The following is a 27,106-nucleotide window of genomic DNA, read 5'->3' on the forward strand; positions in this document are numbered from 1 at the left end:
TTACATTCTTGAGAAAGTTGGCTTGGTATACGAGTTCATTCAGTTATAATAATCCTGACCTCAGGAAGAGTCACTGAAGCAAAGAACTTCCCTTCCCATTTCAGAGTCACCACGTTACAGACATAAAAGGAGTATGGCCATGAGGGGCATGAAGAAAGTAACCTTTAATGCTGCAAGGGTAACAGAAGAGTGCTGTTAAATGCTAATGATAAGTTGCATTGGGAAGTGCAACTTTAAACTTTAAGAAAAAGAGGAAAATGAAGACTTAAAAAGTGTCAGTTTTGTCATCTTGAAACCATTTTTCCCTAGTGCTGAACAAAATGCAAATATGCCCACAAGCAAGTTGCTTACCCTACAGCTGAAGTGCTGCATGTGGAACCAGTTGACACTTCGGTAGTTTAGCAGTTTAGACTCATAAATATGTATTTGCATTTTCAACTCTGAACTATGTTCCTCTTACCCAGTTGTCACTGTCATTGCATCAGCCAGGAAACCAGTGGAAGTTTGCTTCACTGAGGACTGTACAATAAGGTCTATGAGAAGGAAGTAAGTTTAAAGGAGACTGAAGCATGTGAAGAAAGCTAACATCTTAACACAGAGTACCCTGTGCTAGGTATAGTGTTTAGAACCAAAGGACACCTTCCAGACCCCTTAATTTCTGAATCCCCTCAATGGGGGCAGGCAGGGGCTTGTGCAGCAGGTCTCAAGGAATCTGTTAAAATGAGGATCTCTTCAGAGGGAAGAAGGAAAAGGTAGAGTAACTGTTTCACCGCTCTGCACTCAGGTTCTGATGAATATTGTTATTCCCTAGTGGAGGAAAGACAGAGGAGGACGACAGATCTGGAGGTTCACATGTGAATTAACTTTCAGGTGAAGTCATGTCTGATTCCTGTCCTAGGGCTGCTGAGGTCATCATCAGGACTGCAAAAAGCAAGTCTCTGCATCCCAAGTGCAATATTTAATAAGGCAACAGAAGGTAGTATGGACCACTCCAGCTTTATTACACATCCTTTCAAGCCACAGGCTTCAAGCCCCAGAAATTTAAAAAGTATGGCAAGACAAAAGGAGATTCATGGCTTCTCTTACTCCGTGTATATTTCTCTAGGAAAAAAAAAAAACAAAAGAAATAGAAACTGGGTGAGCCAAGAGAAACAGGGATGCTGACACTGAAAGCAATGCCCTGGGCAAGGGCTGGCATGCCCTAGTTAAAAGCACATTGGCAGCCACAGACCTGTGCCCCTTCTGAAAGCAGACACATGGTTTGTGCTGCCTAGAGCCACGCTCAAAAGCTCCTTCATACCCGTGGAAATCTTCCCACTCTCTCCGGTGCATTCTTGTTTAGGCTGCACTCAGACATTTACCAGATAAGGTTGTGAAATGTATGTCATCACATGGGGGAAAGGAGGAGTAAAAACTATCTTAAAATTGTTGCCTTTTAAAATAAGTTTTGTTTGAACAAAGATAAAGTAATGACAAGCTGTCTTCCTTGATGGTAGGACGAACCACTACAGCTAAGATTACATCTCCTTGGAGCCTTTCTGCCTAGAAGGACTATGTGGGGTTATCACTATTGCTGTGGAACTCTCAAGGTGTCTTTAAACTGGCTGCATGGGTAGGGAAAGTTGGGAAGGAGACACCTTGTCTTGTCTTCAAGGGTGTCATCCTGTGTCCAAGCTCCTCTGCTTTGTGTCCTCCACCCCCCTTCTTTCTCCTTTTGCAAGGCTGTAGCACAGGGCTGCAACAGGGGAATGAATTTAGTTTCTTCTTTTCTTTTCTGGACGTGATCCGCAACGTTAGCACGAGCAATGCTGGCACAAAGGTGAGAAGAACTTTTGCCTCCGAAAACTGATGGCAGCATCCAGCCTCCCCAGCTTTTTAAAATGCTTTCTTTCTGAAGCTTCACCTTCCCGAATGCCATTCCGAAAAGCTCGCTGCCGGTAACCGGCTGGCGGGGAATGAGGACCCGCTGCCCCCGCCGCTCTCCCCGGCCTCCAGGCGCAAGGAGCTGTCCAGCACCGCCGCGGGCCGGGGGGCGGGGGCGGCGCGGGGCGGGGGCGGCCGCACCGGGAGGGCACTGGGGGGGGCCCAGGGCGCCCCCAGCCCCTGCGCGGGCACGGCCGCTCCCCGCGGAGCCCTGCGGGGGATGTGGGCCCGCTCCCCCGCTCCCCCTTCGCCTGGCTCCAAAGCGCAGGGACGAGAGCCGAGCGCCCTGCCCGCCCTCCCAGCAGCCGGCAGCGGCGGCAGCGCGGGCTGCGCGCCGGCTCCGGCCCGCGGCCCGCCCCGCCGGTGCTGCCGGCCGCCGGGGGCCGCGCGGGGCTAGGTGGCAGCGTCCCCCGCCTCCACGGCGCGAGGGAGCGGGGCCGGGCGGCGGCTGCGGGCGGCGGCGAGCGGGGCCGAGCGCGACAGGCGGCAAGCGGGGCGGGGGGAGGCGGCGAGCGGGAGGAGGAGGGGGACAGGGCTCCGAACAACACGTGATTCCCGCGAAGCAGCGAGGGAGCCGGGGGAGGGGAGAGCGCGGGCGGGCGGCCGAGGCAGAGGAGGGCAGCCGCCGCCGCCGCCGCCGCCGCTTTAAAGGCTCCCGGCGCGACGCCGCGCAGCACCCGTACTCCCCCGGCCGGGCGCGGCGAAGCGCGGAGGCGGGCAGCGGCGCCGAGGGGCGCGGGCTGCCCCGGCCCCGGCCCCGGCCCCGGCCCCGGCCCCGGCCCCGGCCCCGGCGCGGCGCCTCCGCCGCCGCCTCCCGCCCAGGGGCACCCGCGGCCATGCGAGGCGGCCGCCCCCGCGGCCGCGCGGCTCGGCGCTGCCCTCCGCGGCTGCCCGCCGCCCCGCGCTGAGCCGATCCGCCGCCGCCGCCGCCGCCGCCGCCCCGCGGCACCATGTCCCGGCGCAAGATCTCCTCGGAGTCCTTCAGCTCGCTGGGGTCGGACTGCCCGGAGACCAGCCCCGAGGAGGAGGGCGAGTGTCCCCTGTCCCGCCTCTGCTGGAACGGCAGCCGCAGCCCCCCCGGCCCCGCCGACACCCCTTCCGCCGCCGCCGCCGCGGCCAGCGCCGGGGCGCGCCGCGCTCCGCGCCGCCGGCGGGTCAACCTGGACTCGCTGGGCGAGAGCATCCGCCGCCTGACGGCCCCCGCGGTGAGTGCCCCACGCCCGCGGAGCGCCGCGCTCGGCCCCGGCCCTCCCGCGCCCCGGCTGTCGGCGGCCGCTCCGCGGGGTCGGGTCTGCGTCGGGAAGGAGGCGGCGGTGCCCGCGCCCGCCTCCCTCCCGGGCGTCCCCTGCCCCCGCCGTGCCCGCCTCTGCTGCGGGCTGCCGGCCCCGCAAACCGGCGGGAGTGAAGGTCTCGGCAGCCCGGTGCTGGAGATCGGGTCGGGCGGCAGAAAGGCGCGCCGCTGCCGGTTTAGCTGGGTTTGTCGTCTCCGCCGAGTCCCTTTCTGAATTAAAAGAAAATGGTAAAATCATAAAGTGCTTATCACTGTCTGGTACTAGCAACACCTTTTCAGAAAAAGTTACTTCTGTTTGATGCATGGCATGCACATTCTTCCTTCATCGCGGAGACGATGGGAACTTCTTACATTTATAGGGCTTCTCCTTACTGAGCAAGGTAAAAAAAAAAAAAAGTTTCGACTTTGTGTTAAATATTTCGGCAACAGATTTCGCCCTGCCTCCCAGATGCACTGGCATTCCTGAGAGATCAGTTTCTTTAACGTGCAATTTGAAATCCATGATTTAGGATTATCTGGATAGCTGCACCTGTAGTTGAGAATCATTGAAGCACTGAGTATGCTAAAATAAGGAGTGAATTTGGGTAGAACCCGTAATGTACACTGCTATCGCTTTGTAAGACTGAAATCAATGGCTCAGGAGTTCTGGTAGATTCATGTAAAATAGAAGGTTCTTCTCCAGCCTTTCTGTTATGATTGTGCTATGCTCCTATAAATACCTCTGTGACCATCACTAAATTTTCCTCATAAAGTTTCAGCTGCAACTGAATGCTTGTTTGGTCTCCAAGATGTTTTAATGTGTTAAGGTATAAAACATTAATTGCAACAAGTAGCCTTAATCAGTAAGACAACTGTATCTGCTATTGTGGCGTTGGATCATCTTGTCACATATTGTTATCCAGCTTCGGAAATGACGAGTCTCAGCACCATCAGCTATGCATTTGCTTCGGTTTTAATATACTCTTTTCTGTTTGGTGTTTCTTGAACTGGCTAGAGAGGAGTAGACACGCTGTTTTATGGGGCAATTTAGCAGTGCATTGCATAGCTAATAGTCATCCAGTTTCAGTTAAGACTTTTCTTTCCCATTGATTTTTTCCCTCTCCACTGGGAATCTGGTCTTGTAATGCTGATATTAATAGATGGTATCTCAGGTGACCTGTCTTGTTTTAGTACAAAAAAAATGAAGCTATTTAATTTGATAATAATACAATGGTATAATTAGAGCATGTGTTACCCAAAATATTTGAAGTATTCTGAAGTAGCTCAGTGAATATTTTTAGATAACCTTAGTATTTGTATTTTCCCAGCTTTGATGATTACCTCCTGTACTGAGTTACTATAAAAGACAATTACAGTTTTACAGCTTTGATGAATTGTTGAATTTGTTTTCAAAATAAACACATTCTTTGAATTAAGATATGAGGAAAACTTTGATAGATCTTATAGTCCTCTTTCCTTCCTGCTCTCGCACAAATTTCAGTTAAGAATGCAAAAATTTAATCCAGTCTGGTTCTAATGTCCCAAACAACAACTTCCATGGTTTCCTTGGGAGATAATTATAGCAACCCTTATTGCTGAAAAACTGTGTTATTTTTAAATTTTGATATGTGATACATATTGCTTAACATTTCCCTTTTTATCTTGGCATCGTAACTAGTGCTTCACTCCCATCTTACACATTTCAGCATAAATTGATGTGATTAAATCTAAAAAGTCACGTTGTGACAATGACAGTATAAGAAAGGAATCAAGTCCCCTGTCTTTTTGTTTTTCACTCTGAGAAATCACTGTTCAGGTGCATTGTTATTTTGGTGCATTTTTTTCTTATTGAGAATCTGTTCTGTGATACTGAATATATGCCTTCTTGTAACAAGTCAAGTTACCATGTGTGTAATGCTTTGAATCTGATTATTTTTGGACATCTGCTAATATAAATGAGGAACAACTTTAATTAGAAGTAAAAAAAAAAAAAAAAATACTTTGCCTATAAAATTAGTGTCAAATGGGACTAATTTCCATTATTTGTAAAATTAAAAGGCAAGTCTGAAGGGTGCATTGACATGTGTTCCTTCTGAACAAAAAGCTTTAATACTTTTACTTTAGATGTACATATATCTTCATTCCATGATACTATAGCTATGTGTCTCTGTTAAGTATATAAACATGTATTTATATACATATGAGTGTGGTGAATGTATATACTGTATTTATTGCCTGCAATGGTTTAATGTTTTCCTTTCTAACATGAAGGCAGCAGCAATTTGTTCCCATCCCAGTGCTGAACACTTTCAAAGTTGAAGTATGCTACAGGTTCCTGATGTTTATTTTATACTTAGCCTTAACTTTGTGCTTTCCTTCAGCAATGCCTAGGATTGAAATACCGAGTAAAATATTTTTGTGTGTTTTCACTGAGGAAAAATTCTGTGTATGTGTTTAATACTGCTGTGGCATACAGAGAGATCTCTGGGGTGATGTTGTTTCAGTTTGGCAGTGGCAGGGGCTACTGAGAGCTGCTCTGGGGATGTGGAGAGCCTCGAACTGAGCAAGAAGGAGCATCCAAGGGGTGAAGGAGCTGAGCAAGAGCTCTGTCTGTGGGGCAGAGCGGCAAGAAGGCTGTGCAAGCAGGCTAGGTCTTATGAGCAGTAGCGCAAAAATGTGTGCGAAAATATTACTATCTCCTGTGCAATGTATTTATGAGTTACTACAACTGTACTGTCAGTGGAAAGAGATTCTGTAGAGTAAAATGCAGTAATGAAGTATTTGAGACACTTTATACTAAAATATTGTGAAAAGAGGTTAGTGCATAGTATCACTTGTAATCTTGGTCTCAAGTTTAGTTGAGTGTGACTTTGTACAAATATTACTTTTTTGTGGAACTGTGGGAAAAACTGAAAAGGTGAACCTTCCTGTGTTGCAGCATTTAATCCAACCCATTCTGCTTGCTCCTGGAAAACAGCTTCTAGCACTTTCCAGCACACATGATTTTCCAACTTTTCTCTTAAAAACAGGGTCTGATCCTCAATCAGCACAGGGCCATTTTATGTTCCTGTGGGTTCCTAAATGTTTGCTAACATGCCTGGATGGCTGAGGGATGGACACTGTTCATCTGGAACTTGCTTAACCGAAACCCTCTATTTTTTAACAGCCAGAACTAGGAGGATGATAGGGCTTACCTCCCACCAAAACAGCTGCGTATTTTGATGAAAAGTATGTGGTGATGAGGAAGATGAGCAGACCTCCAAATGTACCCTACTGTTAGCATTCATGAGTAGGGTGTGCTGGGGCAGGTCAGGGAAGCAGGGTGTACCAGGGAGAAAGAGAAGCGGCAATGCAAGAAAGGAGGCAGCTTTCTGTCACAGCTGCAATTACAAACTAACTGTGCATATACTGAACATCACATCAAGTTGCTGCCCTGTTGCCCCCTGAAGTACCGTTTTGCTGAGTAAGCAGGAGCACTGACAGCAGGAGAGCTGAGGCTCTCCCAGCAGTCAGGCACAGCTGGATGCTGCACCCCAAAGGGTTGAGAGAACTGTGCCCATCCGGGGCTGTGCTCAGCATCTGAGTGTGAAAATGCTGTTTTGTGGGACCAAACTTAGCTGCTCTGTACAATAAGGCCTGGGTGTTGCACGCACTCAGCTCTTGTGACTCCTTTATCTTTGTGGCCAACAGTGCTCCATGATTATGGCCCCATGTCTGGCTCTGCCCTCTCACAGCCTTCGTGCCTGTGATGTCCCTGCAAAGCTGAGCCCGTAATTGTGTAGGCAACTCCCATCCACTCTAACATGTTCCTAAATGATGTTTCTGACTCGGCAAAGATGTCCCTTCTGTCCTTCATCTGAACTGCCATCAGAGGATCTTTGGTTACCTACTCTGTCAGAGAACTTTTGAGCTAGATCCAGCTGCTGTCAAACCTAATAATGTCCTGCTCACTGGGCTGAGTTCAGGTTTTTGGAGATAAATAATAAAATGCTGGGAACCTAGTAGGGACATTGATTTAATACTTTGTTTTTAAGAAATCAACTGCAATAATTATATGTACATCACAAGCAAATTTAATGATAAATTTTTCTTGTGATTCCAGCTTTGTTGTTGTGTTCCATTTTAAAGGATGAACTTTACACCCACAATGACATAAATTTTGATTAATTATAACTAGAGATGATGATACTATATGCTATTCATTATCAACATGAATTTTGCTGCCTTTAAGAGTTCTGCTATATGGGAATGATATCCTGGCATCAGTAGACACAGTTTTATTCTGTAGAAATGCCATTTAGTATCTTACTGAATTCAAGTTCCTTGCAGCAATTTTCACATTTGCTCCAGTTCTTTCTTGAGTTGTATGCAATAACAGGCTGAAAATAGAATCAAAATCAGAAAAAAATAATTTGTCACTGATTTGAAAAGTCAAATACTCTGCTCCCATTTAAGGGGCATGGACTACGCTGAAGGAGCTGAGAGTGACTGGGCATGCATTCAGAGGAGACTGTGTACCCCAAAGCTCTGTACTGATCTATCTGGAAAGAGAATTACAGCATGACACAGCATTAAACCGACTTACAGTTCCGTTTGATTTTATTTTCTGAATGGCCTATGTAACACATCTCTTGAACTATAAACATTATTAAGTGAAAATCGCTTCTGATATACTTTTCTGTTCATTCAGAATTATTCCTGCTAGTCTTTAAAGGCCCAGTTGAAGACACATTGAAATGAGAACACTTTTTTCCTATTTAAGTTAGGAACCTGCTACTGGCCAAAATAGTTTGAATTTAAGAAGTGCCTTTTTGAATACGGCCTTCTCACCGACAGTGGGAGAAAAGTGAACCTAAAGACAGTCTTTTAGGTTAGTGTGTAGGCTATTACTTACGTCACAGAATTGCTGTAACCTCAAATTGCTTAATTGCAAGTGTATCCTCCAGTGAGTGGAGGTGGGGTTTTGGTGGAGAAGTTGCAATACAGCAGCTCAGATTGAACATGGCTCCATCATAAACTTCTACCGCTTACTCTCAAGGAATAACTACTCTTTTTAGTAGCAATAACAAGTTGTTGCTGCTAGCAGGAGAGGTAACAAATTGATTTTTACATGAGATTTTGAAAAAATTTTGCACAAGTATTCTGAGCTCCTTATGATTCCCATTAACCCATCACGTGTATCTAAGCTCTACTATTGCAGGAGTAACTTCTGCCTGTCTTTCTGAATGAAGTAAAGTAATGTCAAATGATAACCATATCAGCAGTGTGATGAGCTTATTCATTTAATAGCCCAGGCTGGATGAGCTTTACTTGAGTAACATCCTTCTCAGGAATGAGGCTGTGAAGGAAAAAAAGCATGAAAATGGTGAAGAAAGGCACATCCCCTGAGAGACTCCTAATTTCTAATTCCAACAGGAAAATAGGATTAATTTTTTTATAGTATGATAAAATCAGACTTTTTCCCAGTATCTTTCAACTTAACAGAGAGAAAAGCCATTTATACACAAGGTCATATGAGCAGTCTGTAGCCAGTCAAACTGCTATTTCATAGCATGGAACAGAGCTGTGGTGGCTTAAACAGGAACATTCTGGAAAACCTTATCAATATGAGCATCACGGTGGGTTTTGTTTGTTTGTATTGTCCAGTAGTTTAACATCTCATTCAAGGGAACTTCAGCCTCAGCAAATAAAATATTAAAAAAATCAGTGTAGCTGCACTAGAGGGCCTGCAGCATTGTATTGATCTTGATGAAATTTTATTTTGGGTGAGTTTGAATATTTGACATCTATCTAGTGCTTAGACCACTCACAGTAATTGTTGATTTCTTAATGTTTGTATAGTTCCAGGCTGAAACCTTGACTTACCTACAGTGCTTGGAAAAAAACGTGTCTCGGAAACATTGATACATTGCAGGCATCTTTGCTGCCTGGAAGCAGAGAGCGTATCCCCGCTGGGGATCAGGCCTGCCCACAGGCAGATCTCAACCACTGGCCGACAAACCAGAGCGTGGCAGCACCAGTGTTAATCCCACAAAATTGATCTCTGTTGTTTTGTGCTTCTCTGCCTCTCCCCTGGCCAAAGTGTCCAGGTGCAAATAATAGAGAAAGACATTGTAAAGTAGAAGGGAATGTTATGATCATCAGTATGTGCCCCTAAGTAGCAGTGTGCAGTCATGGCTACATCAAAATGATGGTGAACATCTTTCATTTGCAACTGCTTGAGCAGAGACAGTTACCACTTCACAGTCGTTCAATGTACTCCTGGTGAAGCATATAATGTTAACACAGAGAAAAGCCCTCTTTCCTTCTACCTCTTGTGCTAATGTTAAAGCCTGTTACAAAACTCTTTGAGTAAAAGAAAGGATTCCATCTCATACCCAAATTCTTTCTAGATGTGTCTGCTTGCTAACTCTCAAACTAAGTTTCAAAATGAAGGCAAGAAGAATCTGTGGTTTGTCTATGCGTCTCAAAGGGATAAGCATCTTTGCAGCTCTGCATATAAAATCATGTCCAGTTATACTGAAGAAGGTGGGTTTGTTCTATCCTGGCAGAAGAAATTCCTTGAGAAGCACTGACATGAAAAGCCTTTCATTTCCTACCTGTCTGCTAGAGTAGCACTGATGATTTTATGTAGTAGATGTGAGCTGCATTAAAAGATGAAGAGGTAGCATTAGCAGTAGATCATCTATTATATTCTTACCTACTGAATACATTCTTTCTGCAGCACAGAACATATCTGCTATCCATTCCAGACATGGCTGAAATTCAAAGATGAACAAAGTGATCCCAGCCGGTATTATAATGGATAGCACCCTGAGATATTTATCCTTCACTGTCAAGGAGTTAGACTAGATGATCTAATAGGCAATTTCCATCCGTAATGCCTGTGATTCTTCTAGTTGAAAGGCAGCTGGGGATGCAGGAGCTATAATTTCTAATTATTATTTAGCTCTGCTTTATTTCTTCAGAGTGTTTGCATTGTTATTGACATGAAATAGTACGGGGTAAAATTCTTATTCTCAATGTTATTTATTAGATTAAGACATTTTCTCTGATGTGCACAAGTGTTTCTCTGTGAAGAGTAGCCCAGTTTACATGAACTGAGGAGCAGAATGGTCTCAGGTTTAGGTGCCAGGTGGTAGTGAGCTCAGGTGCTGCACCCTCACCCGGTCCTGTCCAGATCATCGTGGGCTGTTGTAGGACAGCTTGTTTCGCCTCCATCTGTTAGTCAGCCTGCTCTGGATCCCCAAACAGTCCCCTCCTGGGGATTCTGCACCTTCCTGTCTTGATACCAACTCTGGTGCTAGTCATCTGGTCTGCAAGCAGTTGGTGCTTTTATCTAAAACACAAACCTCTGGAATCAGGGAGCTGGTTTTCATGAAGAAAACCCACACTTTTAGCTTGTATAGTTACAGAGAAAAAAAATAAGTGCATCCTAAAGGTTCAGAAGCTACAGAGTAAAAATATTTTTTTTCCTGATTATATTATCAAAAGCATTATTAAACACCCAATGATGATTTTTTTTAAAATTTTCAAATGATTGCTTATGTTTGGTCTCTACTTCTCCATTTCTGATTTCTGTCTGTGCCCCTTCATTCTGTTCTTCAGGGAAGGGGACAGGGAGGGATCCTGGCTGTGCAGGACCTGCAAGGACCTGGTAGGGAGCCTTACTCCTTTTTCCATGATCAGAAAATGGTCAGATGCCAAAGGAGCCTTCCTTTTCTTTTCCACCTCTTCTTTTCCCTAGTTGCAGCAATTTCAATGCTTATCTCCCCACTCCCAGCATTTGGGGATGTTGATAAATGTTTGTCTTCAGCTGGAGCCTTGATTCTTTGTTTACAGCCTCTTTAACATCAGTATTTTGGTGACCAGAAGAACAGGGAAGGAACATTTCCACTGCTTTCATGATGATGCTGGGGTAAATATTAAAAAAAACCCAGACTGGATGTGAGAATGACTATTTTGCCATTTATTTCCTTCCGGATGGGCCACGTGCATACCTACTTGTGTGCTTAGAGATCTATAATCACCTATGCACAAAGACTTGACTAAAATTGGTTCTGAAATATGAAAAAAGAAATGTTTTTCATTAATGCACAGTCACCAGCAGTGAAGCTGGCAATTAAAGTCTTGCACATCTGCTGAGTTAGTGATTGAACACCACAAATTTGAAGCATGTAAAACTTCCAACATCAAAGTGCTGATTCGGCTGCGATCTGTGGTAGCTTGCCTCTCCTGTGTGCAGAAGTGCGGATTCCTCTAGGAAGGACTTTGCAGCTCCCCAGGGCACAAGAGTCTGGAGGAGCCCCCTGACCCGATGGTCTTCCTCGAAGAAATTCTGATAGAAGCAAAGTGGTTTCTAGCTGAGCCTATTATGCTCTTCAGTGCTTCAACTTTAATGTCTAAAATTTTAAGCACTCAAGTTTTTAAGAGCATGACTGCTTGAAGCACTTCTGAGGCTCAGCTAGGAGCCACTTAGCTTTTACCAGGAAAAATCTTTGAAGCCTTGTTAGGGTTAAGGAGAAACTGTCTGTGTACCTGGCTGCTCTCTTGGCTTGGACCTCCCTGTTCCATACAGTCCCTTTCTTCTCTGATTCTATATGGTTATCTTAGGATGCAAAAGGAATGGGATGCAGAATTTGAAACTGCATTTATGTAAATTTAGACTGAGTCATCTGGGATACTGTGTGCAGTTCTGTCATCTCAGGGTGGGGTTTGTCTGTCCTTACTTAAACATTTAAAAGATGTCTAAGTCTAAAGCAATCACTTAACATCTTTTCTAGACAAAAGAAGAAATGTGTGTTTCTAAAGACTGAGTCCTCAGGCATGTATTTGATGCTAACTGGAGGATGAAGTGAATCACTTTGGGTGCCTGCAGTTGGGCAGATGAGCCGTACTGTTTATTTCTGGAGGTGTTGCAATCAAATGAAAGACATTTCAGAGGCAACAGAAAATGGGTAAGGAATAGGCTAAAGTAACTGTCCTGTGAGAAGATTGGAAAGCTTACATTTGATTGCCTTAGGAAAGACATTTATAACAAGGGATGCAATTATAGTGGAAGTCCTCTCCCTTTTGTCTCCAAGACTGGAGGCAATGAAGTTAGAAGACGGGAAAATTAAAAAAAAAAAATAAAAAATTGTACACAGTGTTTAAACTGCAATCCTCTTTCAAATTTGTCTGAGTTAAAAAACCTGGAATACATCAAGTTCATTTAGACAAGCATCTTCATAAATATTTTCTCCAGTTAGTCATAAAAGTGCTTTTGAAGAGCTATTACTCCTGTAGCTTCAGGTCTTGAACCAGTTTCACACTACTGCAGAGCAGGGTGATATCTAGGAAGAATGGCAGATTTCTCTACGAGTGCATCCTGCAAACAGTGGCAGCTGGTGGAGTTACAGTGGCTGTCATGGCAGGGCTGCCATGGTCAGGATTGCTGCCTGCTGGTGTGCAACAGCAGTGTGCTCTGGTTATAGCAATGAGGTGCCAGATGGAAGAGCTGTAGTAGATAGTGAGCAGGCTGTATGCATCAGGGAGGTTGGACAGGTCTTTCCAGAGGCCCTGCAGAGCCAAGAACCTGAGCCCAGTGTTGAAAGGAAGGAGGGAAAAATAGCAATAACCCTTGAGGGTAAAGGGTAGAAACTCCTGAGATGGAGGAGGCTGGAGGTTTGTTACTTCTGACAACCCAACTAAGGCTCCTTTTCCACCTGTGGTTCAGGAGTTACAGAGCAGGTACAGTGCCCTGGGAAGAGGTGGGAAAGATGACCTTCCTTGGGATGAGGCATCAGAGCCAGCTGAGCCACAACCCTTAGAGCCTTCAAGAAAAGGCGGGTGGTAGGTATCAGAAACTATCTCCTGAGGAGACAGAGGCACTCATCTGCCAGTCTGCCTTGCTGCCTCAGGAGGTTTGCTGCTTGTGAAGAGCTTGGACATAGTGTTGCAAAGAGGCTACCAAAGCTTGTTTACCTCTTGGACTATGACCACTGCTGCTCATCCATGTGGGCACCAGTGATACAGCCAGGGGAGACCTTGAATATATCAGGAGTGACTACATGGCTTTGAGTGCAAGGGAAAAGGGTGTGGGTGCCCAGCTGGTGTCTCCTCGATCCTGCTGGTGAGGGGGAAAGACTCTGGTTGGAGTAGAAAAATCTAGTAAGGCAGTCTCTGACTGTGTGGCTGGTGTTGCTGGCACGGCTTTGGTCTCCATGGGCATGGGGCTATCAGAGAGTCAGGACAGCTGAGCAAGAATGGCATTCATCTGACAAAGTGAGGTGAGGGTATCTTTGCCAACAGGCTTCAGAACCTTGTGAGGAGGGCTTTAATGTATGCTTGTTGGGGAAGGGGTTTCATTCTCTGAAGAGAAGGGGGAGGAGCAGTGAAGAAGTATCAGGGGATGAACAGGGTGGAAGAGGCTCTTATGCTCACCTCATGAAAGCAGCATGACTAGGAGCCCATCTCAAGTGCCTGTGCCCAAATGCAGGCAGCATGGGGAGCAAACAGGTGGCATTAGACATCCCCATGCTGCCACTGAGCTTGGACCTCCTGTGGAATTGCACACATCCTTGTGTGGAATGGCTCTCCGGACAGGAGTGCTGAAGGAGATGCACACAGGCTCTTCAGGAAGGATGGGCTGGGAAGGTGAGGAGCAGGAGCTGTGTTCTATGCAAAAAGGTGGCAGCAGTGCATGGGAAGTTCCCTTTGGACAAAGCAAGCTGGCCCAGAGGGTGAGGGTCAGGAGCAGAGGACAGATGAGCAGGGGTGATGTGGTGGTATGTCTGCTACACACTGGCTGGTCAAGAAGTGAAAGCAGAGGAAGACTTTAGACAGCTGGATGAAACCTCAAAATGGCAGGCATTGGTACTCATGGGGGACTTCAGCCAACCCAAAATCCAGCAGAAGGGAAATAGGTCTGAGCACAAGCAGTGCAGGAGATTTTTGGAATGTGCTGAAGACAATTTCTTAATGTAGGTGATCAATGAGTTGAGAAGGGGGTAATACTCTGCTGGAGCTATTGCTCACAAACAAGGAAGAACTGGTTGAAGGTATAAAGGTAGAGGACAGCCCTGGCTATAGTGATTATGAGATGCTGGAGTTCAAAACACTGAGAGAAGTGGGAAAGACAAGTGGAATCACAACCTCGTACTTCAGGAGAACAGATTTTGGCTTCTTCATGGATCTTCTTGGCAGTATCCAATGGGCAACTAGCCTGTAGGGTAAAAGGGCACAAGAAGCTGCTTGATCTTCATGGACCCTTTGACACCCTCCTCAAAGCATAAGAAGAGTTCATTTGCTCAAATGCAAAAAACCATGTCTGCAGAAGTTGGAAGTGGGGATGGGATGCTCTGGAGGGATATTGAGGCATTACCTGAGCACACAGGGATGGAGATAGGAAAACCTCCCAGTCATAGCAATTGGGAGGTACCTGATGACTAGAAAAAGGCAAATGTCACACCCAGCATCAAGAAGGACAAGGAGGATCCAGGGAACTACAGACCAATCAGCCTGAACTCAGTACCTGGGAAGGTTATGGAGCAAGTCCTTTTGGAAGCCTTTTCTTAGCACAGAAAAGGACAAGATGGCAATTGGGAACAGCCAGGCCAAATTTTACCCCTTTATTCCCTTTAACACCCTTTACACACTTTTATGCCCTTTACCAAGGATGAATTGTGCCTGAGCAACCTGATTGACTGCTGTAATGAGATGACTAGCTCAATGGATGAAGTGATGTTGCCTACTTTGACTTTCGGAAAGTCTTTGGCATGGTCTCCCATAGTGTCATTAGAGCCAAACTGGTGAGATATGGACTGCTTAAGTGGATTATAAGGTGGGTGGAATATTGACTGGACCTTAGGGCTCAAAAAGGTGGCCATCAGAGTCACAAAGTTGAATTAGCAACCAGTTAACTTCTGCATATTCCTCAGGGGTTAATACTGGGGCCAGCAGAGGACTACCAGGATGGTCAGGGGATGGAGCACGTGACATCTGAAGAGAGGCTGGGGGAGCTGCATCTCTTCAGCTTTTAAGAAGAGACAGCTTTAGGGGTATCTTGTTGCAGTCTACAGCTACCTGATCAGGGTTTGTAGAGAAGATGGAGCCAGACTTTTCACAGGAGTGCACAGTGGAAGGATAGGACAAACAACAAAGTTCACAGATGGGAAGTTTCAAATCAGTATTAAGGAAAAAAAAAAATTGTGACAAGGCTGTTAAAACACTGGCACAGGTTGCCCAGAGAGGTTGTGGGATTGCTATCCTTGGAGATACTCAAACCTTGTCTGGAGAAGGACCTGAACAACCAGTTGTAACTCAAATTACTTTGAGCAGGAGGTTAGACTAGAAGACCTCCAGAGGTTCCTTCAAACCTGTATGAGTCATTGATTTGGTGATTTTTTACAGTTTATTCTGACATATTAGGGTTAGCCATGGCCTGATGTCTGGATTCAGAATTAATTCAGGGAAGTCCTGTAGCCTCTGCTGTGCAAAAGATCAGTCTGAATATCTTCAGTGTTCCCTTCTACATTATATAGCATCATTCCAGATGGAGCTTGGATATGATCTGGTATGGCAATTCTTGGATTAATTTACAGTTAACAGTAGCAATACTGGCATGTCTTAATTTGATTTGCCCTTAGAAACATGAACTGATGTGACTATTCCTTTTGTAATGCATACCAAATATTAGTAAATCATTATAATCAAAATGAATTGCTAACATTTACTGGTTTAGGTAATAGTTGCTATTTTACATTTATATTAAATCTTTCATTTTAAGTGGTCATGAAACTTTAAAACCTCTCCAGTAAATAAGCGCCACTGGGTACCTGCATGGCACAGACTTATATTGCGGTGGAGGAGGTGTATTGTTACAGGCTGTCCCTGAATGGCAGAACTATGCTTCTTGGAAGGGTGATGTGTGTTATGCTACTAGGAGAACGTTTAGCTATTTTGCCTCCATCCAGTCTTGCCATCAGATGCAAAAAAGAGGTGGAAATGTTCTCCTGCCCACTCTCTCTCTTGTGGGCAATGCGTAGTCAGTAGTGGAAGAAGTAGTACACCAAACTACCCTTGTAGTAGTAAGCAGATGTAAGCAGATGTCATATCTCTTCTGTTTTGTTTAGTCATGGGCATAGTTACAGAATTGCATCTATAGCAAAATGACACTCACTAGTGATGAAATACAGCAAATTGAGAAGGTGAGGACAGTGGCTTTTTAACCATGCACAGTGACATGCTGTAATGATTCTTCTCAGAAATGAAGAAAGACTTTGTGACTCCTCAGGTCAGTTTTCATACTGGCTGTGAGCACATTACATAGAGCTCTTTTTATGACTAGCGTTTTAATCATAAATCCTATTTTTTATCTGTCCTTAATTTCTAAGATTTCATAGGAGATGCCAGTGAAAAGGCATGTGAGTTCATGGGATTGTAAAAAATTGTCTGACAGCAGTTAGGCAGAAGAGAGAGTTAACATGGGCTATTTTTTTTCATTCAGCACTGCAGGAGAAGGGAGGTCTACTGATGAAATAAGCTCAGGACTTGGAGGTTGCTTGTATGGTCAAATCTTGAGGTATTCAAAAAGATTTTTCCCTGGGTAAGGCGTGTAACATCTGTGTGTCAGGCATGAGAAAGGCAAAGACATTCCGTGGAGGATTGCTCAGGTGTCATAAGCTGCAAAACTTCCTGAGAAGACAAAAAGCTATTTTCCTTCCTCTCTGCTGTGGTATCAGACATTGCTGCCTTCCATACGCCTGCTGTAAAAGCACTTTGGGAGAACCAGAAGGAAGATTTAATTTAACAGTCAAACGTTTCTACCGTTCCCTATTTTATATCAGAGGAGTTGCTGGTGGAGTACTAATGTTCTGTGTGTAGGGAGTGGGGCTGAGGGAAATGCTGTATGGAGAAGGGAGATGGCAGCTGTCTGGACCTCTTTGCTTAAAGCCATTTTCCTTTGCTTTGTTGCTAGTGTGGGAAAATACATTTTTTCTATACGTGAAGAATGGATTTTTCTGCCTGTTGAGCACAGGAAATCTTTGAATCTCTGTGAGAACATGCCATGAGATATATTTGTAGCCCATCAGGCCTAAGGACTTCAACACCTGCTCTACCACTGAGAAGGGGGTAGTTTTTTGATATGTGATGGTTTCATTCATATGGTGCTTCTGTTGTTTTTTGCAAGAGAACATATAACATTTAATGCCTTTAGCACAGGAAACTTAGCTCCCACAGAGCAGAGAAGTAATCATCTGATACAGAATTAACAAAAGAATCCTCTTGCAAGGTTTACATCTATTTTGAGCTTATTTTTGTTCATAGAATGATAGAATAGTTTGGGTTGGAGGGGACCTTTAAAGGTCATCTAGTCCAACCCCCCTGCAATAAGCAGGGACATCTTCAACTAGATCAGGTTGCTCAGAGCCTCGTCCAACCTGGCCTTGAATGTTTCCAGGGATGGGGCATCTACCACCTCTCTGGGCAACCTGTTCCAGTGTTTCACCACCCTCATCGTAAAAAATGTCTTCCTTATATCTAGTCTGAATCTACCCTCTTTTAGTTTAAAACCATTATCCCTTGTCCTATCACAACAGACCCTGCTAAAAAGTTTGTCCCCATCTTTCTTATAAGCCCCCTTATGTACTTGTTAAGTGCATACATTTGAATTCAAAAGGGTAGACATGTTCTTACAGTTTGGTATTAAACAAGAAATTTTTACAATTGTACAAACCTAGTGCAGCCTGGTATATGCTTTTTCATTCCTGCTGTCATCAAAACAGATACCTCCCTCTGCAAACTCAGGAGTGACAGTAGATAGAAAGCTCAGCTCTTGAACTGCTGAATCTGTACAGCAGTAAGCAAAATCTGAGACTTTCAAAGATGATGTCAGTTTTAGAATGAAATTCCTGTAATTAAGGGGTATTATTTCAACTACTACTTTCCAAAACAATTAGATGTCTTTTCCAAATGGTAGGGAAATAACCAAATATCTCTAAAATTTGAGTGTCTGCTGCTGCAAGTCTAACGAAAATAACCCTGTGTGCTTCTGATACAGAAGGAAGGGTTATAAATCCCAATTGTGTACCTTTATCTGACCTCTGGCACCAGGACAAAATGGACAGGTGAAAAACCTCATATTTGGTACAAAGTCATTTTGGAAGAGTGATGTTTTGCCGTAAGTGACTTGGAAAATTCAAAAGAGAATGACATGGATTTCACATTGCTTTATTTACCCAAAGATCTCTCATGAATTAATTCAAAATAATGAGAGTAGCCTCAGCAGCAGTAATAATAAGGAAAATAAACATATATACATATGTATTTTGGTGAACACTGTAGTAGTAGTAATAATGCAAATAAACACATATATGCACATATGTAGTTTGGTGAACACCTATTAAAATGAAGTAGCATAGAAATGCTTGAAGCATGTCATGATTTTCTTTTGATGAACTTGAGTTTCCTGGTAATTTAAAAGATAACTGGAAAGTCATAGCTTGTCAGGAAAGTAAGCTGAAATAAGTTGTGTCTTTATAATATTCTTTAGTACAAAATGCTCCAGGGAACATACAAAGTTTAAAAACACAATGCCTTTTCCTGGTGATACTTTCATCACAAAATAATAGCATTTTCTTGCAGTCTATTTTAAATTAATTATTTTAAATTAATAAGATAATTGGTGGGTGATAGTTTTTGAGATCTAATAGTGAAGTGGCTCCTTTGTTATGCACAACTAGTTTTATAAGCAGTATTAATTATGTCATATTGTAAAATTCATCCCTATTTAAATGGTAAAGTAACATATAGGGAATGAATAATATTTCATATCCATCGTTGTGATGGGCATCTGGCAGGTAGAAGATGAGGAGGAGTAAAGCTGGAGAAAAATAGTGTGTTAAAAGATCTGTTAATTAAATGGTACTATACTTCCCTAATCTTACAATTATTTTTATTATTCTTCTGTAGCCTCAGACCATTCGGCAAACTCTTCAAAGGACACTGCAGTATTTTGAGCATCAAGTTATTGGGTAAGTGTTAATGTGAGGTAGTGAAAGGTGCATGGTCATGTTTTTCTCTATGATTCCCAAGTCACAGCCTTGTGTGACAAGGTTTTTAATTTTTCTCTCAAATTCTTAGAGATGCTCTGGAGTAACTATACATACTATGGATGTTAATGATAAACTGCTGTCCAGTCCTGCTTCCATGCAATCCCAACAGAGCACAACTGCTCCATTAACAGTAATGTTTCCTATATAAAGAGAATAGGGAATCTTTTTGTAAAAGTATTAGATCTATTCCAATTTGCTTTCCACAGAGCTGGCTGAGAATGCTGGAAAAGTTATTTGTGCTATGACCTGAGGTCCCAATGTTGCAAAATCCTGCATCAGTGCTTGTTACATACATACACTGTTACATACTTCCAGGTTTTTGCAGAAGCAAGGCTGAAAGCCACCACCTAAGAGTTCATTGAGAAAATTAATAGATGACTGAGGAATAAAAAGAAAGTAATAGCAAATATCATCATGAAAACCTAAGGCATTCTCCTGTTGATTAAAATAATATCCTTTCAACCTTTTCCTTACCTGCACAAGTATTTTCCTTACCTGCACAAATATTTTACTGTCACAGGTAACTTTTCCTAACCGAGTCACAATACAATGGCTGCATGTCTATAGCCATTAAATGACTGTGCCATATGACAAAGAATGCTGTCCTCTGAATTTAATTACACAGATGTAAGGGAGGGGGTTTTTTCAAGCTGTGCTGAAGGTTGTTTTAGAATTTATGACATAGTTTCAAATCTTGGTGCCCTGGAAGGAATTGTCCTTGCCTGTTTCTCAATGTTTGGTTAAAATTCACAGGGAGCCCTAGCCTGGTGGGTGATATCTGCAATATTAGCAGTCTGGCTGGCACCTAAAGGCAGTCAGGGAGCCAATCTCAGCAGGTAGTTGCGATGTGCTCTGTGGGGCAGGCAGGGGGAGAAGCCTTCTGGCTGCTAATATTTTCAGTTGCTGAAAAAATTGCGTGAAGTCTCACATTAGCAGACTTGAGAGGATGATACAGTGCCTTGAGGAAAACATGTGTGCAATAACGATGTGGCTTTTTATTTATGGCCACATGTGGCTTAGATGTACTTTTTTAATGGACAAAGTTTAAAACTGGGACACTCTGAAAACCTGTAATTCCTGGGATTTATAATACACTGGCTCAGTTTTTTGAACATCAGCATGAGTTGGTTAAAGTAGCATCTGTCTCTAGTGGATGTCTTATATTTGTCTCACCCCATGATCTTTACTGTTGGTACACACTGTGGTGGGTTGACTGTGGCCAGTTGCCAGACCCCTACACAGCTGCTGTACTCTCTTGCTCTCTCTGCTCAACAGGACAGGGGGAGAAAGTATGATGAAGAAAGCTTCTGGGTTGAGATAAATACAATCCTGACTCCTCTACCTCCTCCCGCCCTGAGTGGCACAGGGGCATGGGGGCTGTGGTCAGTCCATAACAGCTCCTCTCTGCTGCTCCATCCTTATCATGCTGTTCCCCTGCTCTGGCACAGGCTTTCCACAGGCTGCAGCTTCCTTCAGGGCACATCCACCTGCTCCAGTGTGGGGGGTCCTCCAATGGGCTGCAGGGGGATATCTGCTCCACCATGGTCCTCCATGGGCTGCAGGGCCTGCCTGACCATGGTCTTCCCCATGGGCTGCAGGGGAATCTCTGCTCTGGTGCCTGGAGCACCTCCTCCCCCTCCTTCTTCACTGACCTTGGTGTTCACAGGGCTGTTTCTCTCAGTTCTTTTCCTCGCACCTCAGCTCTGTGAGGTGTTTTGCCCTTTCTTAAATTCATTCTCCGTGAGGTGCCACCCGCTTGGCTGTGGGGCTCAGCTGTGCCCTGCAGTGGGTCGACTGGAGCCGGCTGGAACTGGCTGTGTCTGGTATGGGGCAGCCCTGGCCCATGCAGCCACCCCTGCCAGTACCTAGGCACTGACACCTGGTACAACATAAATGTTCATCAAATCTCCTGTCCCGGTCAAGATAGAGTCATAGAATGATAGAATAATTTAGGTTGGAAAAGACCCTTAAGATCATCCAGTCCAACCATTAACTTAGCACTGCCAAGTCCCACTGAACCATGTCCCTAAGCACCACATCTACATGTCTTTTAAATACCTCCGGGGATGGTGACTCAACCACTTCCCTGGGCAGCCTGTTCCAATGTTTGACAACCCTTTCAGTGAAGAAATTTTTCCTAATATCCAATCTAAACCTCCCCTGGCACAGCTTGAGGCCATTTTCCTCTTGTCCTATCACTTGCTACCTGGGAGAAGAGACCAACCCCCACCTCCCTACAACCTCCTTTCAGGCAGTTGTGGAGTGATAAGGTCTCCCCTCAGCCTCCTTTTCTCCAGGCTAAACAGCCCCACTTCCCTCAGCCGCTCCTCATAAGACTTGTGCTCCAGGCCCCTCAACAACCTGGTTGCCCTTCTCTGGACACATTCCAGCACCTCAATGTCTTTCCTGTAGTGAGGGGCCCAAAACTGAACACAGCACTCGAGGTGCAGCCTCACCGGTGCGGAGTACAGGGGGACGATCACTTCCCTAGTCCTGCTGGCCACAGTATTTCTGATACAAGCCAGGATGGTGTTGGCCGCCTTGGCCACCTGGGCACACTGCTGACTCATACTCAGCCGGCTGTCAACCAACACCGCCAGGTCCTTTTCCTCCAGACAGCTTTCCAGCCACTCTTCCCCAAGCCTGTAGCATTGCATGGGGTTGTTGTGACCTAGGTGCAGGACCCAGCACTCAGCCTTGTTGAACCTCAAGATCAGAGGTGAGGAGTGGCCGTGGTGTCATTCAGGGAGTCGGTGACACTGGCTGAAGAGGCCTGGCCTCCTGGCATGGCCGTGGGGTTGGGCTGTGACTTTGGGCTCTGGGTCAGCTCAGACAGCGTGTCAGGACATGGCCTACTGCCAGGCATGTGGCCTGGCATTTCTGGAGACCTGGAAATCTGTACAGACCATGCAGCTCACTGCAGAGCACACCAGCAGCCCCTATCTCTGGGTTTTCCTTGTTTAATATGAGCCCACTCTCCCCAATATGCTTTACTCCATGTGGAGAACCAGTTTCCCTGTTGGGGGGTAACCTGATGCGCAGCTCTGAATCCTTTCTAGTCCTTTTCCACAGGTGCTGGCAACCCAGGTGCTGAGATTTTGCAGACCTTAACCAGATGAAGAGTCCAATCCTTAAAACTGCTCTTCACGATTTATGAAGTACAAACAAAGCATAAAAGCATAGCAAAACTGTTCATGAAATACTCATTAGAAAAGCTGTTCTCTGTGCGTTGAGCTAAATCAATTGTATATTTTGCCAAGTACATTATCACGCTGCTGCAATATTTTCTTCACTTGTAATCCCTCTTCTGTCCTCATTATCACCTGCATAAAACTTTGTTTTAAACATAGTTTCAGCTTCTCTTCTGTTTCTGTTGAATTAAGGAAAAACAATCCAGCAAAACTAAATCAGATAGAATAATTTAGATGGTAGCTGATTTCTTACTGGTCGGACCATAGCTCTGTGCCTTTCATCAGTGGTGGGATTCTTTTAAATTTTACTTTAACAGAGTATAAGAAAAAGTTTATTCTTGATAGCATAGTGAGTTGCAGCTTGACATCCTTCTTTCTGCTGAGATCTTTTCAGAAGTTAATTCACAGAGAAAGCTAGGTTTTATACTTGCAGTGCTAATGTAATGTGATGTGGAAGATTTATTATTCTTAATAAATACTCACCATTGCCTCATAAACATCTTGCTTGGAGTTTACTGTACAACTTTGTTATAGATAACACCCTAGTCGGCATGATATATGACAGCTATGTATGATACCCTTCCCTCATGCCTCACCCCTTTGGTACTATTTTTTTCTTATGTCTTCATTTTCCTTACAGATAGTATTCCAGATTCTTATATAATACTTGAGATAACCAGGCTACTAATGCAGTATCATCTGTGTGTAATAATGCACAAAGGGAAAGGGGGTGATGGAGGGGAGAAGAAGGAGGAAACAAGGGAAGCTAAAGGCATCCTTTACCACCACTTCTGAAAGACATTTGTTGATGTTGTGTTTGTATAAGGAGATGCTATAACTTTTTTTTACTTTTTTTTACTGTAGTTACAGGGATGCAGAGAAGAACTTTCACAATATATCAAACAGATGCTCCTACACAGACTGTACTGGCAGTGAAGAAGCTGAAGATGTCTCAGGAATTCTCCAGTGTACAGCTAATGTACTTGGTATGTATTTTTTCAAGGGAATCTGTTTCCTTTAGTTGGAAGGAAAGTTTACTGATGATCCTAATACCAACAATGAACCAAGGAATTTTTGCTCCAACAAAGGAAATTTAGAATGTAGGCAGCTATGTATCAGTGCACTGTTACTACATTTGTCTCCCTTTTTACATATATTTTGTGCTTTTGAGACAATCCAGACTGATTTTTCTGTGGAGTCGGTGGAGGTGTATTGTGCAAATACCCACAGTGATTAGGCATTAGGGAAGTATCAAATGCTTTGAGTCCAAATGGACTTGCATCTGTGCAGGCCTTGGTCTTGGAATTATGTCAAGTGGTTTTATAGGGGTTCTACAGAACAACAGATATTCTTACCATCTATGGGTCTGGTGGATAGAGGGTCCGAGAAACACAGAGCAGGATGTACCTGAGACATGAAACATTCTGGAAACTTCCATTCATATTGAATGCTTGCTGCAATGAACTTTTAGAAATGTTTCATGTCAAGATGATGTCATCCATCACTAAAGTGCAACTGTCTTAATAGGCATCAAAATTACATAGCTGGCTATTTGCATCAATTTATATGATTTATCCAGCTTATTGTCCCTCCCAAGTTGTTAGTAAGCTTTACTGCTGTTCAGTCAGAACTGTATTGCTGATACAAACCAACCATAAAAGGCCAAAAAAAAAGGGCAAAAAAAAAAGGTGCAGAGCTTGACACTGAAAAGTTAATTTTTGACTCAGGTTGTTTTAACTGTTTACTATGAAACTGATCATATTCTTTGTTTTAGAGTAAACTTTACAGATTGAGCTTTAACGACTGGGCAACTGCATTTTACAGGGAACTGTAAGGAGGAAAAGTAGTAACTGCTTTTAAAGGTAATGGTTTCAAAGCAGTAATTCTTGATTTATTTGTGGTAGTAATTTGTAGTGTAGCAAAGCTGATGTTACACAGCTCTACTTCCAGGATTGTAACAATTGACAATAACTCTTTAAGTAAGTTCTAAGACATGAGGTGTTCTCATATATTAATTGTATGCAATTATGCCATCTACTAACAAGAAAGTAATACCAACATGATCATGTTGGTCAATGTGAGTTTATCAGAATTATGCATATTTGGGCTCAGTCCTGAGGTCAAGTAACCACAGCTTACCTGCTTGCAGCACAGCGGCTGAACTGTCATAGCTGTCTGTGTGCCCACTGCTGTCTAGCATCTGCTGTGGAGCACTGTCATTTGTCATCTGCTGCTTTCATGGAGTTTGCAAATGGAGAGTTGTTGCAGTCGTTTCTCTGTGGGAAAGGCCCTGGGTCTCCTGGTAGCCAGCAAATGGGACATGAGCCAGTGGCGAGTCTTGGCAGCGAAAACAGCAATGGCAGCCTGGGCTGTATGAATAGGAGCAGAGAGCCAGATCGAAGGCACTCATTATCCCCCTCTACTCAGTACTCATAGACCACATCTGGATTACTGAATCCAATGTTGGGAGCCCAAAACCATGGAGAAGTTGATAAACCAGAGGGATTTCAGTTGAGGCCACTGAGATGGTGGGGGCTGGTATACCTGCCCTGTGAGGAGAGGCTGGGAGAGCTGGGCTTGTTCAGCCTGGAGCAGAGATGGCTTTGAGAGGACCTAACAGCAGCCCCCAGTGCCTATGGGGAGGTCCTTGAGGAGACAGAGGTGGGCTCTTCACAGTGGTGCAGCATGGGAGGGCAAGAGACAGCAGGCGTAAGTTGGAACAGCAGATATTCAGACTGGGTATTTTTCCCCATAAGGACAGTCAGGCAGAGACACAGCTTGCCCAGAGAGGCAACCTGTCTGCCGTCTCTGCCCTTGGAAGTTTCTAACCCCAACTGGGTAAAGCCATGAGCAACCTGGCCTGACTGACCAGACAACTCATGGGGTCTCTCCCAGTTTGAAAGCCTTGCTGATTCTGGCCCAGCTAACATAAAGCAGCTGTTGATACCATGATGACATTTTTGCTAGTTGAGTACGAGCTTTTTTTTCTGAACTTTTAGATAGCGCTCACAACACTCGGGGCTGTACTTTTTGTAATGCTGAAACCCTCTTTGCTCTTCTATTTGAAGTCTTGGTAGGCTGCTGATGTTGGGGTGGAAGGCATGACAGATGGCATTCAGGTTCATAATAAGTTTCCTTTCAGCTGGTAATACATAGTATAAACCTGTGACATTTTTATGGGATTATGCAGTTAGAGAGACTTTCTTCAACAGGAGGCACAATACTGAAATCTGACCTTGTATAATAATTACAGATGTGATTTACCTTCCATGTCAGGGAAATATGGTAAGGTGATATTCCGCCCATGTTGCGGTCTGGACCATTGTATCCTGCTGACTTAAAATCCTTTTGGAGATACATGCATTGCATGTCTGTCTGTTCTATCTCAAACTGTTAAACAGACTTGGTACACTCTGTGAAACAGCTAACATATTCTAGTTGAGAGATGACTGTGTTTCAGTGACATTCAAAATGCTTTTTTTTGGTGTCAGGTGCCTTATTCTGCGAGATGCTAGGTGCTGTCAGGGAGGTTCTGCGTGCCTTTAACTGCTGCTGGGAAGAGACGGTACTTGGCACTTTGCACATTTGGTCATGGAGAGAATTTAGAACAAATTAAACTGTAAATACATCCAGTATTAGTTACCATTTTTTTTGTTTGCATTTTAAAATAATTGAATGCTAACTCTCAGAAACAAGTGCTATGAGTGATAAGGCAGGACTCATGCAAAGCAAAGACTTTTCATCTTATCATGTGCATAATAATATTGTAAAAAACCAAATTAGACATTCAATACTTACTTCACCATGACACAAAGTATGTGTTCTAAGAGATAGTTATGAAACCTTTTTCATCTTCAGAGTGCTTTTAAATTGGTGTTAGTCCTGGTCCCTTAGCATGGCTGAGTAATGTGCAGTCTGCTTTTTCAGTGGTATCCTCACAGGGCATGTGTGTCAGGGGCAGATCGGACTGTCAGGATCCCAGTGTAGGGATAATGTCTAGATGTTACTGTCTTGGGGAATTATTAAAGAGGACTTTGTTGAAAATAAGTTTGCAGAGACTTACTCTTGGAAAAGCTCACCTTTTAAAGAATTAATTTGAGTACATAGCAAAAAAAAAAATTCAGTGTGAGCAGAACACTGAGATAATTTGAAAGCAGTACTTCTTTCCTTCTTATCTGGGACAGGAACATAAGGGAATGAGCAGTAAAACCAGTTTCTTAATTTTAATTGTAGCTCCTATCACAACAGGTAAATAATTAATGGAGGCTGTGTAATTAATTCTCACATACATGGTTATTGTTCTGGTTGAATAAAGATTAGTGAGAGCCTCTTCTATGCAAGAAGGATGTAACCACTGGGATGTGTAGGTAGAGCAATTGGCATTGGTGAGACAGTAGACAAGAATGAATCTGACTGTGATGGAGGCTAGACAAACTGTTGAATCAAATCTGGTTCTCAGTTTATTTATATGAGTGATAACAGGGCTTGCTGTCTAGGGCTGAAAGAAAGTGTTTTCTTAAAGGTGCTTGGAAGCAATTTCCTGCTCTCTTACCTTAGCAAATGTCAACATGATTCACCTCTCCTGACCCTCTAACTGCCTTTAAAATAGTCATTTGGCATTATTCATC

The 27,106-nt window shown here is 44.0% G+C and overlaps 1 protein-coding gene across 1 annotated transcript in view; it reads left to right on the plus strand.

Annotated features, from left to right (window-relative positions):
• The first annotated feature begins 2,498 nt into the window (after nt 1-2,498).
• Nucleotides 2,499-27,106, plus strand: part of GUCY1A2 (guanylate cyclase 1 soluble subunit alpha 2) — a 161,434-nt gene continuing 136,826 nt past the window's right edge. The window contains exons 1-3 of the mRNA XM_075050423.1: nt 2,499-3,128; nt 19,145-19,206; nt 23,343-23,464. Coding sequence (XP_074906524.1) covers nt 2,874-3,128; nt 19,145-19,206; nt 23,343-23,464 — 439 coding nt within the window. The 5' untranslated portion in view covers nt 2,499-2,873. The remainder of the gene's footprint in view (nt 3,129-19,144; nt 19,207-23,342; nt 23,465-27,106) is intronic.

This window comes from Buteo buteo, chromosome 18, assembly GCF_964188355.1.
Source record: "Buteo buteo chromosome 18, bButBut1.hap1.1, whole genome shotgun sequence".
NCBI classification, from domain to species: Eukaryota; Metazoa; Chordata; class Aves; order Accipitriformes; family Accipitridae; genus Buteo; species Buteo buteo.